Consider the following 21582-nt stretch of genomic DNA (forward strand, 5'->3'; position numbering starts at 1 on the left):
AAGAGAATGGGGGGTGAATGGGGGGGAATCGGGGGATGCTGGGGGTCAGCTGAGGGCAGGCGCCGGAGGGAAGATGGGGGTGATGCTGGGGGGCAGCAGGGGGATCCTGGGGACGATTTCGAAGGCGGAGGGGGTCAGTGCGATGCTGGAGGGAATCGGGGCGGGTGGTGCCGAAGCGCGGCCGCAGGAAACCCACCGGGCATCGCCCCCCGGCCCTGCCTCCTCCCCCCGCCCTCCTCCTCCTCCTCCTCCTCCTCCCGCCGGCCCTGGGCGGGGTTTGGCCCCGGCGCCGGGCGATGCTGGAGCCGGTGTGAGCGGCACCGGGGCTGCAGCCGGCGGCGCCCCCCACCCCGGGGGGGTGCCCGGCCCCCGGGCCAGCCATGCCCGCCGGCAGCAACGAGCCCGATGGGATCCTCAGTTACCAGGTGGGGGCGGCGGGGGGGACGGCCGGTCCCGCCGGTGCGGCCGGAGGATGCTCCGTGCCTGCTTCACTGCGGCATTTCCGACCGAGGGGGGGACGGGGAGGGGAGGAATCTGCGAGGGGGGGCCCAAGGGGCGTGCGAAGGGGGGTGAAGGGCAACGGCGAGGGGGGAGGTGTCCGTGAATTGGGGTGCAGGGGGAGCCGGGACTGTGGGAGGGGGAGTCCGGCCTCTGAAAGGGGGGAGAGGCGGGGGGCACAAAGGGGGAGAGAGAGGGGCTCGAGGTGGGCGCAGGAGGGAGGGGAAGAGGGGGGAAGGGCACCTGCGTGGTGCCTGCTGGGGTGTCCCCACTGGGCCCCCCCGTCTCCTCCTCTGCGTCTGGATGTGCCTCCCCTCCCTCCTACCCCCCCTCCCCCCGATCGGCCCTTTGGGACAAAGGCCACTGTCCCCGCAGAGCCCCACGTCACCCAGTCCCCACCACCTGTCCCTGGCACCTTGTCCCTGTCACCCCGTCACTGTCACCCCGTTCCTGTCACCCCATCACAGTCCGGGGTCCCCGCAGTCCGGGGGGCTCAGGGGTTGCGCCCCCAGCCCGTGCCCGGTGCGGGAGGGGGGCAGGAGGCAGCTGGGTTGTCCCTCCCTTTCAGCGTCTCCTTGTCCCTGTCCCCCCCTGGCCCGCACCCTCGGGACCGGCCGGAGCTGCTCTGGGTGACCATGACAAGTGGGGAATTAATTAAGGAGAGGCTGGGAATTAATTAATCTGCTCGGAAATTACAGCATAATCGGAGTTTCTGTCCCCCCTGCGCTGGTGACTGTCGTGTCCTGGTAATCTTGGCCGGGACCAGCGTGTCCCTCCCCAGCCCCATTTTGGGGGTCCTGTCCCCTCCCCTATTTCCAGCTGTCCCAGTCCCAGCTCAGATCCTGGCCCAGGAGCCAGAGGGGTCCCTGGGAGTGACAGGGTCACTCCAGGGATGGTGGCTTTGTCCAGCAGAATGGAGATGGAGAGGGGTGGGGGGGGGGTCTCTGCTCTGCCACCTCGGCAGCCCCCAGGTACCCCCTGTTGCCCTCATCCCATAAGAACAGTGGGTCAGTTATTAATTAATTATTAATTACACCTTGGTCAAGGTGAGTGACATCAATCCTCCCAGGGCCGCTGGTGGCTGCTCCTGGTGTGCCCTGGGCTGGGGACCAAGAGGGCTCAAGGCTGGTCCTGAGCCTCTGCTTGGAGCTTTGCCTCATCCTGAATTACCCCAAAATGTCCCCAGAGCAGGAGTTTTTCTTTCCTAACCTGAGTTGCAGGGAGTCAGGGAAACTGAGGCAGAACCCCCAAAAATCCCTCTGGGGGACACAGAATCCCAACAAAGTATGAATTTGGAGAGGGGGTCAGGACACATCGAGCTCGTGACGTGGAGGGGGATTGAAATGGGGTTTCCTCCTTTGCTCCAGCCATTCCTGATCTCATTCCTTGTAGCAACAATTCCTTTCAGTCTCCCCAAAAAACAACTTCCAGGCAGCCAAACTGAGTTTTTTTCCATAGAAGACAGCAAACTGAAACAACCCTGGCTGCTCTGAAACTCCAGGGTGAGCGATGCCAAGCTCGGTATCCCCTTTCCAGCCCAGTTTGGATGAGTTGATGGTTCCCAGGCTGTTGGCAGTGGAGGAGGATGGAGAGGGAAGGCTGGTACCCATGCAGGGTAATAATATATATATATATATATATATATAATAATATATCCAATAATCCAGGCTATTATCCTGGGATAACTCGTGCTTTGGAGACATCCCTCCTTCCTGCTCCACCCCATCCCAAACCCATGGCTCCACAGCCACAAAGTCCTTAAATCCCCTGAATTTCCTCAGGGGAACAGCCCCTCCCAGTCCAGCTGAGTGTCCTGACTGGAACCGGGACAGTTTGAAGCGGGACTGTTTCCTTCGGTGGCACCTCCGTGTGATTTTGGGGACACCGGTGTGTCTGGGGAAGGGCAATGGGATATTGGAGCATCCATGGACCCACAGGTGCCCACCTGCCCCTCCTAAAGCTCCTGAAGCTTCAATCCTGGCTAATAACCCATCAGTGGGGCTCCGAGCTTGGATCCCAGCGGGATTCTCCCTGCTCAGCCCTCGGTGTCACCTTCCCCGGCCGGGTCATTTTACAGCCGGGTCACCTTTCCGGACAGGTGACCTTTGAGGCAGGAGGGAGCTCATTAAAGCCAACGAGTCTGGAGGATGGAGACGCTGGATTAGCTCAGCTCGGGAAGTCAGGCAGAGCTGGAGAGCGAGGAGAGGATAAATGGGGATTTTCCGGAGCCACTGTCCTGTGATAGCAGCGGCTCTGGCCGATGAGGATCCCCCAAGGGGTGGGGCTTGTGCCAAAGCGAGACCTGCCTGGAATTACCTGATTTTCTGCAGGAAATCTGGATGGAAACCAGCCCTGCTCATGATGTTTCTTTTCCTGACAGTTTGTACCTCCCTCGTTCTTTGGGAATTTGGGTTTAAATCCACCCAAATGCTGATTGTCCTTCCCCTGGCAGGATGTGGTGTGTTCACCCCATTCTGCAGAGTTTTCCATACAGCAGAGCTGGGTTCTCCCCTCTACTGTGTTTTCCAAGTGGGCAGAGTTTTGGGGAGTGTGGCTGTAAATGATCCCTGGGTTGGCACCATGGATTCTGATTCCTTCCCTTTTTGTCTCTGGAGCTGAGGGACACAAGGTGCCACCTTGTCCTGACCCCTGATCCATCTGGAGGCTCAATTGTCCCCCAAAACTGGGGAGTGACATGAGGATGGACGGGAATGGAATGTCCTGAATGGGAGGGGACCCACAAGGTTATGGCAGTGACAAAGTGACCCTACCTGGGAGAATCCCAGGGAGCACGGCTGGGGCTCTGCTGGGGGCTGTGCATTCCCTCAATGAGGGAAAACTCCCCCAAATCTTGCTGGAGTTTCCCCGGAGTGCAGGAGGGGAGGTTTGACAAAATGTTTTTTGGGAGGGAAAGAGACTGCCTGTGTTACCCAGGGGAGGTTTGAATCTGCCACTCCCAAATCCCTCCATTTACTCCCACTGCCTCAGGTGTGCTCAAATTTGCCATTTTATTAAAATTCCCATTTTTAATTGTGATTTATTGAGCCCTTTCACTCCGTGTCTTTTCCAAGGTTGGAGTTTAGTCCCTTTTGGCAGCTCTGGAGGGAGCAGGGTGCTCAGAAGGGCAGGAGGGTGGTGATGGATGTCATCGGAGCGAGGATGGAAAAGCCACTGGCACAGAAAAATCCGGCTGCTGGGCAACGTGGGCAAGCCCAGGAGTGGGAGGGGAGGGAGCACCAGTGAACTCTGGAATTGGTGCTCAGAGACCAGCAACTCATTCCCAACAGGAATGTTTGTTCCTCTTTCTCATCAAACTCACCCGTGACCACGACCCAAAGGTTTTGCACCCGTTGGTTAAAGCAGGAATTTGGGGCAGCAGATTCTCTGTTAGTTTTTCCAGCTGAAATCATAACCCATTATTTGTTCTTCCTTTTCCAATAACCTCATGGCATCGTTATCAATACAATGGCAGCCTCTGCCCAATGGCGTTGGAAATTCTCCTTACAAATTCCAGCTGTGGTTGCTCTGAGCTGGTTCCCAGGGCATGGGGGAGCTCTTGCTCCTGGAATTTCATCCAGCAGCCCCACCAGTTCCCCCAGTTCCCTCTGGATTTTGCTACTTGTCCACCATCAGTTTCAGGAATCAAATTCTGGGTGTGATTTTTGTTGTTTGAATCATTTTTGGTCACCGCAGTGGCATCAGTGCGAGGATGAATCTCATCCACTCAATCATCCCAAACCTTCCCTTTGAGCCTTTAAATGAGGAATAATTGGGAAACTGATAGAAAATATGGGTGTTTGGGCATTGCTGCGTGTTTGTTTGCACAGATGATGGGATTTTGGTTTTCTTGGATTGCTGGGGGATGGGGGGCAAGGAAGGGGAAGGTGAGCAGTGGTGATCTGTCCTTTAGTATTTGAGACAGAAAAGAATCATGGAATGTTTGGGCTGGAAAACCATCCTGCTCCACCCCTCTGCCCTGGACAGGGAGACTTCCCACTAGCAGAGGTTGCTCAGAAATCTCAATTAAAAGATGGAAAATGCTGTTTTCCATGGAAAACTTGCACCAAGGGGAGCCTGAGCCTCTGCAGGACCTTGAGGGCTCTTGGAGGTCATTGGTGGCCACCCAGGGAGTCCTGCAGGAACCACCCTGAGACCAAAAGTGGCTCTTTCTCCCCAGCTTGGAAATCCCTGTGTACTTCTTTCTTTTTCAAAAAGGAATCACAAAAACCAAGCAGGCAGTTGGGTATTTTTAGGTCTGAAATGCCCAAATTTGGGTTTGAAGTCCCTCTCCCCCCTAGTAACCCTTCCAGACTGCCATTGTGTACAACATGGATGGGTTTATTTGGGAATGGGAAAAGAACCTCCCACAAGTCCTTGTTTTTTGGGCTGTGCCTGGAGGAGAAGCCGTGATCCTCATGGAATGGTGGATGGACAGGGAGGTTGGAGGGAGCTCCACAAACCAAATTTTTCCCTTTTTTCCTCATTAGAGGCATGATGAGGAGGCCGTGATTGACCAGGGCAGGACAAGCAATGTGGTCAACATCCACTATGAGAAGGAGGAGCTGGAAGGTGAGATCCTGCTGGGATCCTGGTGGAGGGGCCACCAGGCCCTGGGAGAAAGTCCCTGCAACATCTCTTGCCTGAGCAACAAAACCTGTCGTGGTTCTTGATTAAACAAGAAATTATTGATTTATTTTTTAATGTGACGGCTTTTAAAGCCCTCATGGAAGCCCCGGTGTGAATTGTGTCCATGGGGTTGGATAATTCCCATCTGCTTTTCCCACAGCAGCTGATCCCAGCTTGGAGAGGGCAGCAGAATCATTTGATGTGGTGCAGATTCTCTGTTTTCCTCCTGGAGTTTATCATCATGGGACTCCTTTGATCTTTCTTTGTCACCTTGTGCCATAAAAGATTTGAAAACTATAATTATTGTATTATCTCCTGCTTAATGAGCAAATCTGAGGGTTGTTGGTGGTGTTGTTGTCCAGCCCAAACTAGAATTTGAGAGGGGTTTTCGTGCTTTTAGGTCACATTAGGTGACCCCCAAATCATCCCTTGGTGTGAAGCTTGAGTAAAACGGGCTTGGAAAAAAGAATAAGTCCGGGAAAACCAGGGATCCACTGAAATTCCCATTAAGGGAAGTTGCTGTGGGATTTTTGGGGTGTCCTGCGACGGTCCTTGCAGGATCTTCTCACTGAAAAGCTTCCATGACTCTGTGATTTCCTCCTGGGGTGGCTGCACTGCACGAGCCACCAACTATTCCCAACATCCCTGTTTTCCCAGGCCACCGCACCCTGTACGTGGGCGTTCGGATGCCGCTGGTGCGCCAGAGCCACCGGCACCACCGCGCCCACAGCCAGAAACACCGGAAACGGGAGCGGGAGAAGGACGCAGTCCCCGTGGAGCAGGGATACCACTGTAAGTCCTGCTGGGGTGGCCACCATGGGACTTTCCAACCAGGTCCCTGGGGGTACTTCGTGTGGCTGTTTTACCAAGGAAAAGTGGCTTTTTTTTAGCAAGATTCCCCTTTTCTCAAACTTTTCTCTGGTTCTGGAGTTAAGTCCATAACGGGTTTAGGGATCCTGGCGTACAAGTGGAGGTGTGGGGAAGGAAAGCAGCCCATCCGGATGGAGTGTGGGATGGAGACTCCACCTTCTCCGTGGCTCTGTGAGAGCCCGGAGAGAGCTGTGGGAGAGGGGCCAGCCCAGAATTTATGGCTGGACTGGTCCCAGTGTGATGCCACTGGAATGTGAGCATGCCAGGATGGATCCAGGCTCAGTAATGGGATGGGGAATCTCCTCCTGTCCCCAGACACCCCATCCCAGCGGGTCCAGTTCATCCTGGGCACGGAGGAGGATGAACAGCACGTCCCCCATGACTTGTTTACGGAGCTGGATGAGATCTGCGTGAAGGAGGGGGAAGACGCCGAGTGGAAGGAGACAGCCAGGTAAATCCCTGGGATTTGGGAATAGCAGGAAGCTGTGTCAGGAGGGACAGGTTGGATACTGGAAAAAGGTTCTTCCCCTACTGGAACAGCTCCCCAGGGAATGGTCACAGTCCCAAGGCTGCCAGAGCTCCAGAAGTGTTTGGACAAAGCTCTCTGGGACAGGGTGGGATTTTGGGATGTCTGGGCAGGCTAGTGATTGGACTTGATCCTTGTGAGTTCCTTCCCACTCAGGAGATTCCATGGTTCTAGAGGTCAGGGAATGCTTGGACATTGGGGTTTGGGGATTAGTGGGATTTTCAGAGTTATCCTGGGTCAGAAGTTGGACTTGATGGTCCTTGTGGGTCCTTGCAATTCCAGAGTTTCCATGATCCTGTGATCCTCATAGGGCCCTTCCATCTCTGGATATTCCATGATTCCATGATTCCAGAGGTCAGGGTTAACACTCTCAGTGGGATTTTTGGGGTGTCCTGCACAGGGCCAGAGGTTGCACTCTGTGATCCTTGTGGATCCCTTCCAGCTGAGGCTATCCCATGATCCCTGCTGCCAGCTGTGGTGGCGGAGGAGTCCCTGTTCTCTGGGATATGGAACTTTCCCAGATGCAGGAACCTCTCTCCTCCAGCCACCCCATGGTTTTATCTGAGGGGTTGCAGGCCTTGAGCTGTTTTTTTTCTGGCTGATCCCACCCCAAATCCACAGGTGGCTGAAGTTTGAGGAGGATGTGGAGGATGGGGGCGAGCGCTGGAGCAAACCCTACGTGGCCACGCTGTCCCTGCACAGCCTCTTCGAGCTGCGCAGCTGCATCATCAACGGGACGGTGCTGCTGGATGTGCGCGCCACCAGCGTCGAGGACATCGCCGGTACCGCGGGGGCCTCGCTCCTGGGAAATCCCGGCCCAGGGATTGGGGTTTCCAGCTGTCCCCATGGGGTTTCCAGGATGCCAGTAGGGTTTGGGTGTGCAGCTCTTGCTGGCAATGTGCACTCCATTGGAAAGTGATTTTTGGGTTAGAGAGCAACTGGACAAAGTTCTGCAGTAAAAGGGAGAATATTCTGTAGCAAAAAAGGAGAATGTCCTGCACATTTTAAAGCATTTCAGGACCTGGCTCTTCGGCTCTCCCTAAGAGCAGACCCTTGTTCAACAATGACTCGTTCCAAGCCATTTCCTCACATTACATTGATTTAATTTTCCCTTCACACCCTGGGGTTCAGGGCTTTAAAGGCAGAGTGGCTCTGGCAGGGCAGGTTCATGCTCTGACCTCATGTCCCTGTCCCACCCAGACCTGATCCTGGCCCAGCAAGAGCTGTCGCCGGAGTTTGACGAGCGCACGAGGGCCAAGGTTCGGGAGGTGCTGCTGAAGAAGCACCACCACCAGAACGAGAGGAAAAGGAACAACCTCCTGCCCATCGTGCGTTCCTTCGCCGATGTCAGCAAGAAACAGGACCTGCACCTGCTTGAGAAGCCAGGTGAGGTTCTGCAGGGTTTGGAGCCAGGTGAGGTTCTGTGGGGTTTGGAGCCAGGTGAGGTTCTGCAGGGTTTGGAGCCAGGTGAGGTTCTGCGGGGTTTGGAGCCAGGTGAGGTTCTGCGGGGTTTGGAGCCAGGTGAGGTTCTGCGGGGTTTGGAGCCAGGTGAGGTTCTGCGGGGTTTGGAGCCAGGTGAGGTTCTGCGGGGTTTGGAGCCAGGTGAGGTTCTGCGGGGTTTGGAGCCAGGTGAGGTTCTGTGGGGTTTGGAGCCAGGTGAGGTTCTGTGGGGTTTGGAGCCAGGTGAGGTTCTGTGGGGTTTGGAGCCAGGTGAGGGTCCTTCAGGGCTTGGAGCCAAATGAGGTTTCAGTGGGGTTTTAGCACCAGCTGGAGGTTTCTGCCAGGCTTTACCACAAGGTGAAGGTTTCCCCTTCTTTTCTTTTGGCACCAGGTGAGGGTTCCTGCCTGGTTTTAGCACCAGGTGAGGTTTCTGGAGGAGATTGTTACCAGGTGAAGGTTTCTGTCAGATTTGGCACCAGCTGAAGGTTTCTATTAGGATTTGGCACCAAGTGATGTTTTCTGCAGAAATTTGCAGAAAGTTTTCTCCAGGGGCTTTAGTACCAGGTGAGGTCTCCTGCCTGTCTTTAGGTGAAAGGTTCTCCAGGGATTTGACACCAGGCGAGGGTTTCTCCAGGCTTTGGCACCTGATGGGGGTTTCTGGATGACTTTGTAGCCATTAGACTTGTTCAGGCAAATAACGAATACCCCAGCTCCTCCTTTGCTCCCTTTCTGAGTGTCTTTCTCTTCCCTCCCAGCCCAAACTCTCACCCCTCACCCTTCTCCCACCACTGCAGAAGCTAAAAACGGGGTGACCCCTGAGACCAGTGGCATGGACCTGAGCAAGGTGAGACCCCTGCACCTCTCCCACACCTCCAAGGGGGTGAGAGGGACCCTGGAGGCCCTGAAGGCTTCTTTTGGGGGGATTCTCTGAGAATGGCTGGTCCTGCCCAGGCGGAGCTGCACTTCATGAAGAAGATTCCCAGCGGAGCGGAGGCATCCAACGTGTTGGTGGGAGAGCTGGATTTCCTCCACCAGCCCCTTGTGGCCTTTGTCCGCCTGACCCCGGCCGTGCTCCTGTCAGGAATGACAGAAGTTCCCATCCCAACAAGGTCTGAAGGAGAAGCACAGAGTTTTTATTTAAAAAAACCCCAAACCCACCTGAAATTGCCCCATGATTTGGGACCTAAGGGAACAAGTGGGAGTTGCATGCTTCTCCCATGCCACCCTTCACCTTCCTCCCTTCCCTCCTTGATCTTTGAAACTTACGGTCCAATTTTAATGAAGTTGGCCTCAAAATGAGATTTGTGATTGTTCTTGGTGAATAATTCAGCCCATGGAGGAGGTTCCCCCCTGAGGTCCCAGGGATTTCCCTGGGTGCTCCTGGAGTGAAGCCACATTCCCCTCTCTGTCTGGTTTTTTTTGCCCAGGTTCCTGTTTGTTCTGCTGGGGCCGGGAGGAAAAGCCCATCAGTACCATGAGATTGGCAGGTCCATGGCCACCACCATGACGGATGAGGTGTGATGAGATAAGGGGGATCTCAGGGTCACTTTTGGGGTTCTTCACCATTCCCTGTCTCTGGTGCAGTGAGCAAGATTTGCTGTCCCGGTCCTTCATCTGCACCCCAAACCAGGCAGATTTACATCACCCCAAATTTTGGGGGCTGAAATCCCCTCTGGGTGCATCCCACACCCCATCCTTCCCTACAGGCTACCCAGAATATTGTCCCCAGTGGTGGCATCGCCCAGCCAGAAGAATTTCTCCCCTTTAAGCCAATGCCTCCAGTTTGTCCATGGGGGGTAGGGCTGAAATCCCACTCGGGATTCGTCTTGCACCTCGTCCTTCCCACATCCAGGGCTGGCACCACCTCAGTGGTGGCATTGCCAGGGCGACCTCATGGAGGAGATGATTATAAGCACCACAGTGCCCTGATTTTTCCCGCTGGGGGAGCATTTCCAGCTGCCATTTCCAGCTGGGGAAGATGATCCTGCTGTAGCCAAAGGGGAGCTGCCCAGGTGAGGACACCTGGGGTGGGTTGTGCTCTCACCTGGGGGTCTCTTCTGGGCAGGTTTTCCACGATGTTGCCTACAAAGCCAAGGACCGGGCTGACCTTGTGGCTGGCATTGACGAGTTCCTGGATCAGGTCACGGTGTTGCCACCAGGAGAGTGGGACCCATCAATTCGAATCGAACCCCCCAAAAACGTCCCCTCTCAGGTGGGTGCTGCAAGGGGGACGGGCAGCACCACAACCCAAATTCTGATAAACTTGGAATTCCCAGTTTGGCACAGCCACACCCAGGCCAGGAGCAAAACAAACTGGTGGTTAATAATATACCTGAAAAATACCTGGTTTGAGCTGAATTCCATTTTCACAGGAAAAGAGGAAGATGCCGGGAGCTCTGGATGAGAGTTCTTCCCACAGCAAGCCAGAGAAACACAGCGGTCCTGAACTGGAGCGGACTGGGAGGTGGGAGCTCTCCTGGTTTGGGGCCTTCTGTTTTTCCCCAAAAATCTGAGCAGGCATCTTCCCTTCCAGAAGCTTTTGGGGTCACCTGGCTCAGTGAAAGGGCTCCATGTTGCCACTTTGGTCCCCTGGGCTGGGCAGGTGGACACCTGGCAGTGAGGAGGTGGTGGGAAGGTGGGGACACCTGGGCAGCTGGGCCCAGCCCCAGCATCAGCACACTCGGGTTTCCTGGCTTTGGGGCAGGACCAGGTCTGGAAACACCTCCAGGTGAAGGCGTTTTCACAAAGGAAACCAAACCTCCCCTCCAGGAGAACAGCCCAGTTTTCCCTCCCTGCAGGCTCTTTGGAGGTCTGGTCCTGGACGTGAAGCGCAAGGCCCCGTGGTTCTGGAGTGACTTCAGGGACGGTCTGAGCCTGCAGTGCCTGGCGTCCTTCCTGTTCCTTTACTGTGCCTGCATGTCCCCCGTCATCACCTTCGGGGGATTGCTGGGGGAGGCCACCCACGGCCACATTGTGAGCTCCTCTCTCTGTTGGGAGCACAGGGAAGGGAAACGCCCCAAATTGACCCTCCTGGACTGGGGAAGTGTCTCAGGGGAGTGGCTGGAGCCCAAACCAGTCCCTGCCAACCCAACCCGTTGGTCCCTTCTGACCCAACCCGCTCCATGATCTTTGAAATCTCTTGGCTGCTGTGAACTTCCTTTGGGTTTTTGGGGGGGTTTTTATCCCTAATGATTTATTTACTCCCTGCTCCTTCTCCTCCCTGTCAGAGTGCTATGGAGTCACTGCTGGGAGCATCCATGACGGGTGTGGTTTATTCTCTCTTTGCTGGCCAACCCCTCACCATCCTCGGCAGCACTGGACCCGTCCTGGTCTTTGAGAAGATTCTCTACAAATTCTGCAAGTAAGATGTTTGTCTTCTATTTTCTGGGGAAAATATTTTTTTTCTATTTTTGGCCAGGGAGAAGATGTTTTTCTCCTCATTTTCTCAGTGGGAGTTGTCAGATTTAAGTTGTTTGCCCTTGGGCTTGGGGTAATTTTGGGATTTTAGGGTTAAAATGAAGCAGTGGAAGAGTGAGGAACCAGAGGCTCTGGGTGGGTGCCCAAGGAAGGTGAGACCAATCACTCTAGTCTGGGAATGAGGGAGGGTTTGTTTTCCACCGAGTACAAAACTTTTAAACCTGTTTTTTTGCTGGAAGAGGAAATAGATTTTCCCCAAATATCCATGTAGTTTTTGATTGGAATATTTTGAGTTTTGGGGATTTTATTGAACAAGTAGGAACTTTTCCTGGGAAATAGGTCTTTCCTATGACAGTCCTTTCATCTTGATGACTTTGGTGTGAGATGAACCCCCCTGACTCAGAATTAAATTTCTCATTCAGCCCCAAGCTGACCCACCGGCAGGTAGCTGGGCAAACCCATCTTGTTTTGGTGTTTGGGTTCTGGGGGATGTGGGAGAACCTTCCACAACCTCAGTCAGGCTTCAAGGTGTTAAGATTAATTAAAATTAATTAATGCTAATTAAACACTTGGCTTCTCCACCCACACCCTGCAACCTCAAGAACATGGAAGCCTCAATTACCACTTGCAACCTCCACACGCTCCTACATTGCTCCTAATTTTCTCTGGAGAAAGGCTTGGCTCTGAGGCCTGTGCTGGCCTTTCCCCCAGGAGTTTTTGTGGTTTTCCAGGGAATACACGCTCTCCTATCTGTCCCTGCGGACGTGCATCGGGCTCTGGACTGCGTTCTTCTGCGTGGTGCTGGTGGCCACAGATGCCAGCTGCCTGGTGTGCTACATCACCCGCTTCACTGAGGAGGCCTTTGCCTCCCTCATCTGCATCATCTTCATCTACGAGGCCCTGGAGAAGCTGAGCCACCTGCGGGAGACCTTCCCCGTGCACATGCACAGCAAGCTTGACCTCCTCACCATCTATTAGTGGGTGTTCTCCTCCTCCCCCCTCGGCAGGTGCATCTGGGCTTGTCCCGGCACTATTCCCTCAGCCCTGTCCCGGTTTCCCTCCTCCAGCTGTAAGTGCAAGCCCCCGGCTCATCCCAGCAATGAAACCCTCCAGTTCTGGCAGAGCAATGGGATCAACGTGTCGAGAATCACCTGGGGAAACCTCACAGTGACCGTAAGTGCCCTGGGCCACCAGTTCCTCAGGAAGGCCAGGGGAGGCCAGGGGCTTTCACAGGTGCCAAAGCCACCATCTTCAGGTGACTTTGGGCTTCAAAGCACTTTGAGAAGTCCCTGCTTAAACCTCTCTTACTTCTAACTTACTGCTCTTGGGAAGGAGAGTCCACCTTGCCCAACCCACCTGGTCCAGCTCACTTCGTCCCCAACCTCAGGGATAAGAACTGTCCCCCTCAGCTGTGTTGTGGTCAGGGTTAAGGGAGTGCTTTGATTCTTGGATCATTTGGAGGGCTGAAATTCCTGCCTGGAGGCAGTGATTAGCTCCCTTAATTGGTTCCTAATGACTCCAGACCCTGCTGTCTGTAGGGTCTCGCATAAATTTCCATGTCTGAGCAGACCCACAGGGATGGTCCCTGGAAGCAGAGCCCTGGGGTGGGATGGGAACATTTTGGGACATCTCCAGCCCCTTTTGGCCTTGTCCTCAGAACCCTGACTGCAAAGGGATGATTTGTCTCTTTTTCCATCCTGTGGTTGTCCCAGCCCTCCTCCCCTGTTCCCTCTTTATCCACGATTTCCAGCTTTTCCTTCCCCTCTGGTGTTTTCCTCAGCCATGGTGGAGCAGAGGATGTGTCGTGGGTCCGTGGTGTCCCACCTCATCCCACCTCTGCTCCTTCTGTTTGATTCCAGCTCCGTGTGTCACTTGTTCAGCTGCTGCTGTCCATTAAATAGATTGACATATTTATCATATACTGATATATTTATATTGATAACTTCTATGGCAGCTGCAGGGTCGTGGATCTTGCACCAAGACCCTCAAATTACCGCCCCCCCCTCCCAAAATCCCAGTTTTCCCCTGTGTCCTGATGCTCTGTTTCTCCAGGAATGTCGCTCTTTGCATGGGGAGTTCCAAGGACCTGCCTGTGGACACAACGGTCCCTACACGCCCAATGTCCTCTTCTGGTGCTGCATCCTCTTCTTCTCCACCTTTGTCCTGTCGAGTTTGTTGAAGAAGTTTAAAACCAGCCGTTACTTCCCAACCAGAGTAGGTAGAAGGTGGTGGCTCGTGACAGACTCCATGCTCCTTTCCCAAAATACCATTCCTGGAGCACTGAAGGATTCGCCACCACTCAGTCAGGCTGGGAAATGCTGACCTTGGATATCCCTCCCTTGTTTGTAGCATTCCCCACCTGCCTCACAACCTGTTCCAGAGTGGTGATGTTTGGCTCAGGCAGTGGGAATTAGCTCTTCCAGAGTTATTTATTTCTTTTCCTCTTCTGAGCATCATTTGATGGAGACCATTCAAATGAGGAGTTGCCATGGAAAAACAGGAATGAATGATGCCTCAGTGCCTTATTCCCATTTTACCTGAAAGTGTGGCACCTTTCCCCATTTTTAGTGTTTTTGTTAATGTCTGAATTAAAAATTGAATTTTCCCCCTAATTAAGCTCTTTATACTGTCCCACACCAGATGCCCAGATCTCCAACACAGCAGCAATATCCACCCAAAGGATTTGGCTGCATGTCCTCAGTGGTGGGATTTTAGGGATTAACCAGTCCAAATGTTGTGGGTGTCCCCAGGTTTTCCCTCTCGTGTCCTGGCCCCTCTCAGCCCCGGTTTCTCACCCCAGGTCCGATCCACAGTGAGCGACTTTGCTGTGTTCCTCACCATTGTCATCATGGTGCTCATTGACCTCGGGATTGGGATTCCATCCCCCAAGCTCCACGTCCCCCACATGTTCAAGGTAATGGGGTTGGGGATAGGTGGAGGAGGCTTCTGGCACTTCAGGTGCCACCAGGTGATGTCTGGGCAGGTCAGGGCCGGGCTGAAGGAGGTGCTGGTGGTGGAACCATCTCCTCTTTGACATCCAAGAGCATCACTCCCCCCTGTAAATCAGGGGACTGCCTTAAAACCAGACACTGAACAGCAGAACCATCTCCAGCAGGACAGTGCTGGGCTGGAGGAGGTGCTGGTGGTGTGAGTGTCTCTTCTGCCACATCCGAGTGCATCGATTCCTTCCTGTCTTTTGGGAAGAGCCCCAAAAACAGGGGAGAGGGGACTCTGGGACAGACGACACTGGCACAGCAGAGCCCCCTGGGAGAGGGTGACATGAAGCCAGGGCTGGGAAATGCTTGGACACAGGGATGGAGGGGAACGGAGGCCAAGGAAGGGTTTGGGCTGGGAGCTGATCCCACCATGTGTTGCAGCCCACCAGGGACGACCGTGGGTGGCTCATCAACCCCATCGGGCCCAACCCGTGGTGGACAGTGTTGGCTGCGCTTATCCCAGCCCTGCTCTGCACCATCCTCATCTTCATGGACCAGCAGATCACGGCTGTCATCGTCAACAGGAAGGAGCACAGGCTCAAGGTGAGGCGCTGCAGGGGGTCACCCCATCCCCACCCCACTCGGGCTGCGGGGCTGGGACAAGCTCCTGTCCCAAATGCTTTGGGAAGGTTTGGGTAACACCAGGCTGTGTGGCAGAGTTCTGCACACAGGGAAGGAATGACAACTTTTGGAAGCAGCAAATGAATCTTGTAGTGATGTAGAAGGGTGGGATTTTTTCAAATGTCAGTGTCAGCTGGGGAAGGGATCTCAGTGAGCTCCAGGGGATCACTCAGAGCCATGTCCTACCTGCAAGTGGTGGGAATTCCTTTATGAATGAAAAAATAATCAATTTTAAAATTATTTCTGAGAAGCAGAGATGGTGCAAACCCTCCAGACCCACTTTTTCTGATCCTGCCAGATTTTCATGCAAGATGTGAAATCCATGTTTGATTCCAGATCTTATTTCAAACCTCATTTAAATTTAACAGAAGTGGACTTGTGCTTAGCAGGGTTTGAGCCCCACCCGTGGCGTTGTCCTCGTCCCTGAGGAATGTTCCATTTTTGCTCCCCAGAAAGGCTGTGGGTACCACCTGGACCTGTTCATGGTGGCCGTGATGCTCGGGGTGTGCTCGGTGATGGGGCTGCCCTGGTTCGTGGCCGCCACCGTCCTGTCCATCACCCACGTGAACAGCCTCAAAGTGGAGTCCGACTGCTCCGCGCCGGGAGAGCAGCCCAAGTTCTTGGGGATCCGGGAGCAGAGAGTCACCGGCCTGATGATCTTCGTGCTCATGGGCTGCTCTGTCTTCTTCACCTCTGTGCTCAAGGTAAGAGCGAGATAGAAAACACCTGGTGACCATGGGAGTTTGGGAGGGGATGGAAAATTAGGCCTCTCTCCCCAAGGATGAGATGCCAAAGCCAGGATGGGAACCAGGAACCAGCCTTGGTGACTTCCAGCCCTTCAGACCCAGTTTGGGGCGCTCAAGCCAAGCAAATGACAAATTCCTTAATTCCCAGGTGTCCTCCAGACCCTCTGTAGTGAGAGGGATCCTGTCTGGATCCCACCAAAGCTGCTCTATCCCTGCCCTTTCCAGCTGGATTGGAGAGAAAATAGAGCAAAGGTTCATGGCTTGGAGATAAGGACAGGGACAGATCCCTCACCAATCATGATCATGGGAAAACAGGCTGGAATTAGGGATATTAATTGAATTTATTACTGGCAAAATCACAGTAGTCCTTCCTGTCTTCCTGCCGTGCAGGGAGACGGGAATGGGGGTTTTACTCAGGTCATCCCACGTTGTTCCAGCTGCTGCTCAGGGAGAGGAGCCAGAGCCCTTCCCCTGCTGCACTGTCGGTCCCTCCCAGGGGAGACAGTTCTAAAGGGATTTCTCCAACCCACGGGAGACAGCTTTCCACAAACTGCTCCATCCTGGGTCACTCTTCCAGGGGTCAGTCCTTGCTGCGGCCTTGGCCAGCTGCAGGTCCATCCTGGAGCCAGCTGGAATTGGCTCTGCCAGACATGGAAGAAAGTTCCAGCAGCTTCTCATTGAGGCCATCCCTGCTCCCCAAACATGGCCACACAAACCCAACACACCCACCCCCATTTTGGGTTAGAATTCAGCTTTTTCAGACAAGCAGGACATTACTGGCTGGAATTTGCTCCCCCAAGAACCTCGTAAGAGCCATTCCCAGGAACTGAACCCTCAGAGTTCCCCCCACAGGCTTCCCTGCCTGTTCTTCCCACCAAACAATCCCATCTCCAGGCTCAAAGCAGACCCATTCCCATCTCCAGGCTCAAAGCAGACCCATTCCCATCTCCAGGCTCAAAGGAGATGTCGCTTCCATGCATTCCCACAAGAGTTTTCCGAGATAATTTTTTCCCCCCGCAGGAGGTCTCAGATAGATGAAATGTGGTCTGAAGGGATCAAATCCCCTCTTTGTCTCCAGCCTCTCTGAAAAAGAGGATTATTCTGATGAAATGTTACTCAAAGGCTCAGCCTGACACAGAGAACAAAATCTGTGCTGCATAAAATCCAGTATGGGAAAGCTGGGAATCTTCATGCAGTGCCTGAGAAAGGAGTGTGAAAGAGATGGAAATAATACAGATGAAATGTAAAGCCATTAATTATTGCATTTTGTTCCCAGTTTATCCCGATGCCAGTGCTTTACGGGGTCTTTCTCTACATGGGGGTCTCATCACTCCGAGGAATCCAGGTACAGCTGCTCCGAGGAATTTCCTCTTCCTGAAGACCTTGGGATGAGTAAAAATGTCTCTGAGAGCAGGAAATTCAAATGTTTTGTGTCAGGGACTGATGGGTGGAGGCTCAGGAAGTTTTTAGGGCTGGTAGGAACCAGGTCAGCACTGGAAGAGCCCAGTTCAGCACTGGGAGGACCCAGTTCAGTGCTCCCTATTTCAGGACAGCTTGGTGTTTGGTGATGGGAAATTGGGGGAATTCAGTGTGAAGGAAAGGAAATCCTCACTGGGGGATTCCCTGGGCCAAGAAATGCTGAAAGAGAAAACCCTGGAGTAAGTTGGAATTTGGTGGGCAAAGCAGGTGGTTTTTGGATGGAGCAAAGGGAAAACAGGTGCTGCTCCCAGGAGGAACAGAATGGGATCCTGGATTTCTCCTTGTTCCTAAACTCTCCACATCTCAGCAGCTCCAGGAGCTTTGGCAGTGCCCAGGTGACACCGTCTCCCCTTTCCCTGCAGTTCTTTGACCGCCTGAAGCTGTTCTGGATGCCGGCCAAGCACCAGCCGGATTTCATCTACCTGCGCCACGTGCCCCTGCGCAAGGTGCACCTCTTCACCCTCATCCAGCTGCTCTGCCTCGTCCTGCTCTGGGTCATCAAAGCTTCCCGTGCTGCCATCATCTTCCCCATGATGGTGAGAGATGCTATTCCCGGTGTTCCCAGTATTCCCGGTGCCCTTTGGTGCTCCCTGGGCTCGCAGCCCTGCAGGGATGGGAAGCACCGTCTCTGGCCTCACCCATCTTCCCTTTTCTTCCTGAAGGTTTTGGCTCTCGTTTTTGTCCGGAAAGTGATGGATTTCTGCTTCTCCAAGCGGGAGCTCAGCTTCCTGGATGACCTCATGCCAGAAAGCAAGAAGAAGAAGTTGGATGATGCCAAAAATGAAGCCAAAGAAGAGGAGGTAATGTCAGGAGCTGGGAATCTGCTCTGGGCTATGAGCTTCCCTGTTCCTGTCACAGCTCATCCTTAAATCTTGGAACTGTGGGATCATGGAATGGCTTGGGTGAGAACGGACATTAAAGCCCATCCAGTGCCACTCCTGCTGTGGGCAGGGACATCTCCCACGATCCCAGGGTGCTCTAAGCTCATCCAACCTGGCCTTGGACACTTCCAGGGGAACACAAGAACTGAATCAAACAGATCTCATAGCCTGGATCCCACATTCTGAACTTTTCCCCCTAAATTCTCAGAGTTTCACACTTGAACATAGACATTGTTAGAATTTTTAAATGAGCCTTATAAATAAAAATAATTATGATATTTCTGTGGGGCTTTGCTCCCAGCAGTGTCACTAACCCCAAACACACCCACAGGGGAAGGTCTTTACCTGCTGCTAAAGGTGCCAGGGGTCAGAGGAGAGGGCAGCATGCCAGGTTTTTCCTGGAATTTCATTTATCCCCTCTTGGATCAAGGAGAGAGAACTTGACTCCTCTCTTTTCAGGAGTCCCAGAAAATGATGGAAGCAGCTGCTGCGAATTCCGTTCAGCTGAAGCTGGGCAAGACCAGCAGGGTGGATGCCCCAAGGCCCAGCAGTGACAGGTAAAGCACCCCCAGGTCAGGACCCCCACAGGGTCAGTGGGCAGTGCCTGGCTCAGGTTTCTCCACTTGCAGATTTATGTGTCACTTGCAGTCCTCTTAGTGGGAAAATCCCAAATTTTCTGGCAATTTAGGAGGTGTTGGCAAAGCTCTGATCCCACACAGTGGCTGCATAATTCCTGTTTTATCCCAAAACTACATCACCAGTGGCTTTCTGGGATCTGGGGACCCTCCTGCTCCCACCTGAGAGGTCACAGGGGGAAACACCAGCTGTGGGTCTGCAGCTCCAGGGCTTGATTCCCAGAATTCCTCACCCAGCCAAACCGTCCTCACCAGCTGAGCTCCGGTTTTCAGGGCCCTCCTGTTCCTGCTGCCAGTGCTCGTGGTGGGATCAGACCCATCCTCATGGAACACCGTGTGGAATATTCCTTGCAGGGCTGATCCTTCCGAGATCAACATTTCGGACGAGATGTCCAAGACCACGGTGTGGAAGGCTCTGACCATGAACACAGAAACGCTCTGAATCCGGGAGGAAAGAGGTAAAGGCTCAGCTGTGGCCTGACCTTGTGGGGCAGCACATCCCCACGGGCTCCCTGCGCTCTGGCTGCTGCTGCCGAGCAAAGGGCACATTCCTGGGATGGCAGCAGCACCATGGACACCGGCTCCTCTCTGCAGGGAAGTGTGGGAGCTACAGCTGGAATCCTGGGATCAGACTGGGACTTTATACCCAGAGAGGCATTGAGGAGCTGGGGGCATGTCCAGAGTTTGGAATGGAGCTGGGAAAGGGCTGGAGCAGGAGGAGGAGGGTCTGGAGAACTCCTGAGGGAGCTGGGGAGGCTCAACCTGGAGAGAAGGAGGCTCCAGGGGGACCTTCTGGCTCTGCACAACTCCCTGACAGGAGGGGACAGCCAGGGTGGGTCAGGCTCTGCTCCCAGGGAACAGGGACAGGAGGAGAGGGAAAGGCATCAGGTTGACCAGGGAAGGTTCAGGTTGGATACTGGGAAAAATTCCTTCGTAGAAAGGTTGTCCAAGCCCTGGCACAGCTGCCCAGGGCAGGGGTGGAGTCATCATCCCTAGAAGAGTTCCAAAAACTTGGATGTGGCACTCAGGGACATGGCCAGTGGTGAACATGGTGGTCAATGGTTGGATCTGATCATCTTAAACACCTTTTCCAACATGAACAGTTCCATAACAGTTCTTATTCTGGGTCTTCCACTGATGATACTCTCCCTCTTTCCCTCTTTTCCCCCCATTCCCATGTTTAGGCGCCTCGACGCCGCCGTCGAGGAGCAGGAATGTGACTCAGGGATGTGCCAAGGCAGACACGGAGGAGCGGCTCATTTCCCACCTGAGGGGTCCCATAAAGCCATGCAGAGTTTCCCGTTCCCTGGGGGTGCTGCATCCCGGGGGATCCGTGTTGTCCAGCCTCGTGTGTCCGTGTGTGTGTTGTGCAGTGGTGGAGGCTCCGCTACCGCTTCCCATCAGTTCTATTTTTTTAATCTCAAATTCCTCCTCTCCTTCCTCTTTCTTTTTTTTTTTTTTTTTTTTTTTTTCCCCAAATATAAACTCTGAATGTACAAAACCATTCCCTGCTCGATCTGGCGACTTCTCCTTCCTCACAGCTGGGGTTTTGGTCTGGTTTGGGATCCTCCTGTGGATAACTTCTGTCTCTTACTGGTACAAGAGGGATGCTCTCCATGTTGGGACAGCGTTGGGAGCATCTCATAAATTGGGATGAACTACCACTGAGCACTCAGGTTAAGACAAAGGAAAAGCAGTTGCTCCCTATGCTCCATTTTCCCATCTTTTTTGAGGATTCTTTTTGGGCTCTGCCACCAGCCTGAAAGTGTTAAAATACAGAAATGTCCCTTTTTAGTCAGCTCTAAAATGACCATAAGGGAAGCTTAAAAATTTTGGTGGTGGGATTTTGGATTTTGGGGGTGGGAGCGGCCAGGTGAGATGTGAAACTCTGCACTCCCAGAACCCCTGCCCTTGTTCTTCCCTTCCTGTCGCCTCCCTGGACTCTGGTTTTACTTCACCCCTGTCCTTGCAAAGCTCCTTCTGAGCCGCCAGGGAATTGGGAAGTGCCTTTTCCTCCTCCTTTTCCCTGCTGCCTTGCAGGGAGAGGCTGGCAAGCGGTGAAGGTCCTGCAGCTCTTTCTGGGGGCTCGAGGGGCTCTGGTCTCCCCCTGGAATGTGTGGCTGAGTCTGGGGGCCGTGGAGTTGGGAAGGGAGGACGTTCCAGAGGATGAGGTGCTCCCACAGCCCTCAGGAGGTTTGGAACATGCTCCAGCCTCTTGGAATTTGCAGCTGGGACAGGGGCATGACCACTCCTGCCATCAGCTCATCCCACCCATCTGGGAGCCTCTTCCTGCATGGAATCACCCCAAAAAGACAATGGCTGGGGAAAAAAGAGATGGAATTTCTCTGTAAGGATGGAAGTTCCACCTCCCCAGGCAGGGCAAAACTCCCATCAGATCTGAGGGATGGGCATTCGGGAGATTGAATCCTGCCAGCCTGGGATGGGCAGTGGCAGAGCAGGAAAAGCTGCCTTGGGCCTTCAGGAAGAAGAGGAGGCTGAAAAACAAAGTAAGTTCTGGAGAAAGGGGAAGTAGGGATCAGTGGGATACTGTGCTTGCACAATTTTGGTTTTCCTGTTTTCTTCTCTGGAAGCAGAGAGACAGGGCTGGAATCAACTTCCAGGGGGAAGGAAGGAAGGCAGGAAGGAAGGGAGGAACCCATGGACAGCTCCTTATTCTGGGAGGATTAAATATTTCCTTGTGCAGGGGAAAACAAAAAATGGTTGAAAAGGGAAAACCTTCCACAAACGGTTCCTGGAGCTGCTTTAGGGATAAACCCAAAATATCTTTGGAATGACCCAGAAAGTAAAATCTGACCTCAGTCCCCTCCTGCTTCCCCCCTTGGCCAT

At 53.7% G+C, this 21582-nt stretch overlaps 1 protein-coding gene across 3 annotated transcripts; it reads left to right on the forward strand.

Annotated features, from left to right (window-relative positions):
• Window positions 1–304: 304 nt before the first annotated feature.
• SLC4A8 (solute carrier family 4 member 8) lies at window positions 305–21514 on the forward strand. Of its 3 annotated transcripts, none has more exons than XM_088068840.1 (25): window positions 305–425; window positions 4986–5067; window positions 5782–5916; window positions 6310–6445; window positions 7142–7302; window positions 7721–7906; window positions 8716–8804; window positions 8912–9069; window positions 9388–9475; window positions 10026–10172; window positions 10333–10424; window positions 10759–10933; window positions 11188–11321; window positions 12109–12354; window positions 12445–12550; window positions 13430–13591; window positions 14178–14291; window positions 14755–14916; window positions 15447–15698; window positions 17017–17085; window positions 17582–17755; window positions 17882–18019; window positions 18560–18657; window positions 19090–19193; window positions 19920–21514. In XM_088068840.1, exons 1-24 carry the CDS (start codon window positions 381–383, stop codon window positions 19175–19177), a joined length of 3237 nt encoding a protein of 1078 aa, XP_087924966.1. In that variant the 5' UTR covers window positions 305–380; the 3' UTR covers window positions 19178–19193; window positions 19920–21514. The 3 variants fall into 3 exon arrangements, with proteins under 3 accessions (XP_087924966.1, XP_087924968.1, XP_087924967.1); XM_088068841.1 differs by lacking the exon at window positions 305–425 and adding an exon at window positions 1511–2113; XM_088068842.1 differs by lacking the exons at window positions 17882–18019; window positions 18560–18657; window positions 19090–19193; window positions 19920–21514 and having other exon boundaries at window positions 15566–15698; window positions 17582–17713.
• Window positions 21515–21582: the final 68 nt, after the last annotated feature.

Source organism: Pseudopodoces humilis, chromosome 32, assembly GCF_049639895.1.
Source record: "Pseudopodoces humilis isolate 2021_Gansu_Grassland_sample_001 chromosome 32, ASM4963989v1, whole genome shotgun sequence".
NCBI classification, from domain to species: Eukaryota; Metazoa; Chordata; class Aves; order Passeriformes; family Paridae; genus Pseudopodoces; species Pseudopodoces humilis.